This window comes from Quercus lobata, chromosome 2, assembly GCF_001633185.2.
Source record: "Quercus lobata isolate SW786 chromosome 2, ValleyOak3.0 Primary Assembly, whole genome shotgun sequence".
NCBI lineage: Eukaryota > Viridiplantae > Streptophyta > Magnoliopsida > Fagales > Fagaceae > Quercus > Quercus lobata.
The window spans coordinates 993,441-999,418 of record NC_044905.1 but is presented as its reverse complement, the minus strand read 5'-3'; the positions used below and the strand labels follow the sequence as shown (position 1 = coordinate 999,418).

Sequence of the window (5,978 nt, the reverse complement as noted above, 5' to 3'; positions counted from 1 at the left end):
TAAGCTGTAAAAAGATAAGATCCATGTATTAAAACGTTAGACCAAAGGACAGAAATGTATGGCCATAAAGTTATAAACCGTCTGAGCATTTTATGCTCGTTGAATTGAGCAGTAATGGGACACAAAAGACAAAATCTGTCGAAAGATCATTTTTACATTAATACGGAATTAACAGCTCCATGAAAATGAAAAAATAGTGATAGATGAATAGTGATTATAATCATTTTCTCTTTAAGAAGAAATGGTATGTGTCATAGTAGCTAGAAGTGATTATAGTAGTATTTTCTTTTCTTAAAAAAAAAGAAAAAGAAATTATAGTTAACTTATGGTGGTAGTGCAAAAGACCACCTTGTACCCCATGCTATTTACATTAAAACTAACACTCAATGTTGAAAGGAGTTTTGAATATAGACAATAGAGTTTATGGTAAAGTGTAGCGCATCATGTTGGCCACAAAGAATTAATTTTGCAATAGAAAATTAATAGAGTTGATAAACCAAAAAAAAAATAGTGACGTGGCCGATGATGTGGCTCAATAGGAGCGTAGTAACAATAATTACTACATTTCAGCTTTTAGATATATATATATATATATATATATATATATATAGATATAGATTATAGATAATATTTGTTTCAAAATATTTTTTTAAGGATTTTATGCAACGATTACGGGGGCTTCAAATGCAAGCGATTTTTTTTTAAAATAATAATTAATTTATTGTTTAAAGTCAATAATCCTTTTTTTTTTTCAAAAAAAAAAAAGGAATAAAAAATAAATTATAAATTAAAGTTGATGAATATGTAAAGACAAAATTATAAGTAACGTTAAAACCGCTTAAGATGAATACGTAAAGTCAATAATCTATTTATATATATATTTTTTGCAAAAAAAAATAAGAATAAAAAATAAAAAAGTAAAATAATAATTATATGATCAATGACGTGGCGATGAGGTGGCGCAATAGGGGCTCAGCAGCAATAAATGCTACGCTTCAGCTTTTAGATATATATTGATTAGTAAATTAACTAGGAAAAAAAATGAAAATAAAGTACATATTTTTCAATCCCAAAGTATAAGCATTTTCTTGTATAAAAAAAAAAAAAACCAAAATTGTTTTCTAATCCTAAATACTACTGACATTGCAGGTAGTACTGAGGAGCTTGAGGTATTGATGATCCAACATCACTTCTTAAGGTAATTGATCCCTTCATATGGTAGCACCACTTTGTGACTTCTTTAGACCAACTTAATTCTTGAAATGGAGCTAAATGTAACTTTTATAAGTTTAAATAAATAAATAAATAAATCTTATATAAAAAACGCCAAGACAAATTATCTATTCAAGTTACTCTATGTCTTTATGTTAGAATCTCTTTCCCTCTTCTTTGTGTGTGCTTCTCAATTGCAAAGATAAAGGCCAAGACAGCTAAGTCAATTGCTATGTCTTCTATCTACGTTTGACTTATAGTACAAGATAAATGAAAACAGCTGAAAATTGGAACTTTGAAATGTCTAAATAAAAGTTCGATACAAGACGGTGAAAGACACATTCAATCTCTTTTACTAATCAATGAAGTGCACAACGGGTCAGATTGACAAGCTGACCCCACATCTTCAATGACCTGCACAAGTCCTTGCTTTGATTTCGAATCACTACAAAAAAAAAAAATACATATGAAGCTGGTTCAATTTAGCTCTAGACTTGATGGAGATGTCTGTTCTTTGGTCTCTTGCCTTATGCTTTTTGCTGGTTGGTAATGGAGTTCATGTTGAAGCCTCAAATCACACTCACAGAAATCTTCAATCACTTCCAAAAGAGCAGCCTTACAGGACTGCCTACCACTTTCAACCTCTTAAAAATTGGATGAATGGTTTGTCTTCACAACCTTCAATTTTCTTTTCTTTTTTTATTACTTCTTATGTTTGCTCCATTAACACTTAAATTCATTCTTCTTGCAATTTAATAGTTGTGTTAACTTTGTTCTTTGGTCCTGTAATGTAACATGTAATAATTGGCAAATGGATGCTGTTGACACTCAGATCCTAATGGTATGTTTTTGCAATTTCTTTATATTATGCTGATCATTTCTTTTCTTTTTTTTTCCTTCTCTGTTCCTCAGTTATGTGGATAGATTCATGATAGAAGTATCTTAAGAAATTTAATTAATCCTAAAAATTCTAAAAGATCTTAGATGGGTGAGAGACTGCGAGAACGACATTTCAGTGGGTTGTATTTTTTGAAGAAGTTAGAAAGGTTTGTGGTCTATTAATTTGAAGCATAACACACTACTAATATTGATATTAGATGGTTTGAAAATTCTAGTATGGCTCATATCTTACTACAGGACCAATGTACTATGAGGGAGTTTACCATCTATTTTTCCAACACAATCCATATGCTCCGGTCCCGCGTAACATCGCATGGGGTCATTCAATATCATATGATCTTGTAAATTGGGTTCATCTTGAACCTGCCATTAGTCCATCAGAGCCTTATGACATCAATGGTTGCTGGTCTGGCTCAACTACAATCCTTCCTAGTGGAAAACCTGCCATTTTGTACACTGGTGTTGACTTGAACAATAGCCAAGTTCAAAACTTGGCAATGCCCAAGAATGCTTCTGATCCATTCCTAAGAGAATGGGTCAAATCACCCCATAATCCTCTAATGAGCCCAGTTGATGATATTGATAGATCCGATTTTAGAGACCCAACAACTGCTTGGCAAGGCCCAGATAAAGTATGGAGGGTCATCATTGGAGGTAGGATTAATGCCCTAGGAATGGCATTTCTATATCAAAGCAAAGATTTTGTCAATTGGACTAGGAGTAACAAGCCACTTCACTCATCAACTAAGACTGGCATGTGGGAGTGTCCAGATTTTTACCCTGTCAGAATCAATAGCCAAAATGGAATTAACAACTTTGCTCAAGACAAATTTACCAAGCATGTTCTCAAGGCAAGTTTCAATGGGCAAGACCACTATATATTGGGAAATTACATTCCTCAAACAGATAATTTTTCCATTGAATATGATTTTATGGAAACTGGATTTGACTTGAGGAATGACTATGGAAAGTTCTATGCTTCAAAAACGTTTTACGACAGTGCTAAGAAGAGGCGAATATTGTGGAGCTGGGTGGCTGAATCTGATACCGCATTAGATGCCATTATTAAAGGATGGGCTGGGATTCAGGTAACAAAGGATTCAGTTTTTGTGTTCATTTTTATTCTGATAGATTTGTTGGTGACTAGAAGCATGGGCACTGACATTGACATCACAACAAAAGTAGTACTTAAAATATTAAGACGTGACATGGTTGATTTCAAAGTTACACACCTGATGTATATTTTTAGGTATATTTTATTTCTTTATAGAGATATTTTGTATTTATTTTAAGTTTTCATAATAAATAAAATCTATTCAAATCTTAAAATACATCAAAGGTTTTTTTTTTTTTTTTTTTCTCCTAATACACTTTAGGACACCCATGCATGAGTATCCTCACTTTATCAGCATTCTTGTTTCTAGATTAGTAAACTTATTTTTATATAGGAAAATACTCTATATGTGCTCTATTACTGCCATTGATCAAACTGAATACATGTCATGAAGCTTTCAACTATGTTGACAAAAGTGTTGAATCAGAATTACATGTCATGACTAAAAGCATCACTTTCATTTTCCAGTCATTTCCTAGAAGCATTGTGCTTAGTGCAAATGGACGACAATTAGTGCAATGGCCGATCAATGAAATAGAGAAACTACGTACTAATAATGTGAGTTTCGAAAGTAAGGAGCTCCAGCAAGGTTCAGTTTTCGAAGTTTCCGGGATTACAGCTTCGCAGGTAACTCACTTTATCCAAATGACTGACTCTATATTGCCAGTGGCACAATATTTTTCATGACGTTAGACATGATCGGTTGTGATTAGAGTAACATCATTTTTACCTCAGTCCACCATGGATGTTGTTTTTATTATACACCAATCACAATAGGTCATGTCATTGTAAAAATTTTGTTTGCCTAAACATTATTATTACTATAATTGAAGAAACACAACTTTCTCCTAATAATGTCAACCATTGTGAAAAATTTTGCGACCTATTATTATGGTTAAACAAGTTCATTAATATACAAAGATAATTATTTATTTTCCTTTCCTTTTCCAATGGTAGGCTGATGTGGAAGTTTCATTTGATTTGCCAAATCTGAGTGAAACAGAGTCTATAGACCCAAATCAGGTTGATCCCCAACAGCTCTGTAGTCAAAAGGGAGCATCTACTAATAATGGCACAGTTGGACCATTTGGTTTGCTGGCTTTGGCTTCTAAGGATTTAACAGAGCAAACTGCAGTCTACTTTCGCATATTCAAAAGGGATGGAAAGCATGTTGTGCTCATGTGTAGTGATCAAAGCAGGTTGGCTTCTAATTCAACCTCTTTTTAATCTTTCTGAATGAATTTTTACTCTTAATTAGCTGGAGATCAAACTGACAACTTCAACAGGTCTTCTTTGAGGGAAGGGCTTGAGAAACCAATCTATGGAGCATTTGTTAACATAGATCCTAATGATAGGAAAATATCATTAAGAAGCTTGGTATGTAGCTTTCTAAATTTTACAATTTCTCAGAAAGACTATTTGCTGATATAATGTATCTGCGTTATTGTCATTTTGCAGATAGATCATTCAATTATTGAGAATTTTGGTGGGGAAGGGAGGACTTGCATCACTGCTAGAGTTTATCCAAAATTGGCTATTGATAAAGAAGCCCGCCTGTATGTATTCAACAATGGAACTCTAAATGTAAGAATTTCAAAGCTTAATGCTTGGAGCATGAAGAGAGCTCAACTTGTTCCCTATCAAAAAGAGATGAAATAATGTGGTAGCATAGTGGACTAAATAATTTACAAATAAGTATTCAAGCGGCAGCCTCAGAACTACATGAGTTTCTTGGAGAGATTGTCTTGGTCAATTAATAGGTGTTGTCTTGAGAATAAGCCTAATTATAAAAGCATTGTTATTTTTGTATTGCTGCATTTGAATGGTCTGATGTATTTGGAAGTTGTAGTAATTATGATATTCTTAGTGTCTTTAAGCTATATATAACAGAGATGTGGGAGTCTAAACTAAGTCATTTATATTGATTGTATTAATTGTCATCTGTGTGGTTAAGTATGACTCCTTATTATTCATCAAAAAAAAAAAAAAAGACTTCATATTTGATCTCCTTGTTATGCCTCTGGATTTTGAAATTCTCTCTTCCACCCGCATCATGAAACCACAGGTCAATTAAAATTATGCATCTGTAAGATTGAGTACATAGAAAGCAAAACATGTGGAATATGATAAATAGCTCTCTCTCCAAGCTATCATGAGCATGTCAAGCTTATGTCAGTGATCATCTGGTTTAGTGGCATTTCATTCCCTTCACTAAGAGGCTTGAATTCCCTCAAGTTTCATTAGGGAGGGAGGGGGGTAACACTAGTGAAGCTACCCATATGGTTCAAGTCCTTATTGGTAATGCACTAAAGCATACAATTTTGCAACATAATGGTTTGAATACAAAAATATTCTTCCTAAATGAAAACAGAAGTATCAATGGATTACACAAATTTTTATAACAAAAAGATTTATGACTAAAAATACAAATCACGCCTTCTACTCTCACACCCGAACCAAAGCTATGCTACCAAAACCTTTGAAGTGCTGCTTATCTATAAGACTTTAATACATGGTGGACAATGAAAACTTCTCTTGTTGAACAAGAAACAGAACATTTATTCTTTGACAATGAACTTTTTGTTTTACTGCATATCAAGAAAAGTCAAATAACTGAATAAGTAACCAAATCAAACTTGGAAACCTCTAAATTATTCACATCATGGGCTGCACTTAACAGTATTAGTATTACCTTTGAAAACTGTGTCTGTACAAGCTTTGGAGTTCTACAATGAAGCAACCATCACAGACC

At 33.1% G+C, this 5,978-nt stretch overlaps 1 protein-coding gene across 1 annotated transcript; it reads left to right on the top strand.

The window, feature by feature from the left end:
* Window positions 1–1,499: 1,499 nt before the first annotated feature.
* LOC115970166 (beta-fructofuranosidase, insoluble isoenzyme CWINV3-like) lies at window positions 1,500–5,035 on the top strand. The gene is made up of 7 exons (XM_031089832.1): window positions 1,500–1,875; window positions 2,045–2,053; window positions 2,350–3,200; window positions 3,695–3,853; window positions 4,184–4,425; window positions 4,513–4,603; window positions 4,685–5,035. The coding sequence occupies exons 1-7, from the start codon at window positions 1,710–1,712 to the stop codon at window positions 4,883–4,885; spliced, it is 1,719 nt and encodes a 572-aa protein (XP_030945692.1). The 5' UTR covers window positions 1,500–1,709; the 3' UTR covers window positions 4,886–5,035.
* The last annotated feature ends 943 nt before the right edge of the window (window positions 5,036–5,978 follow it).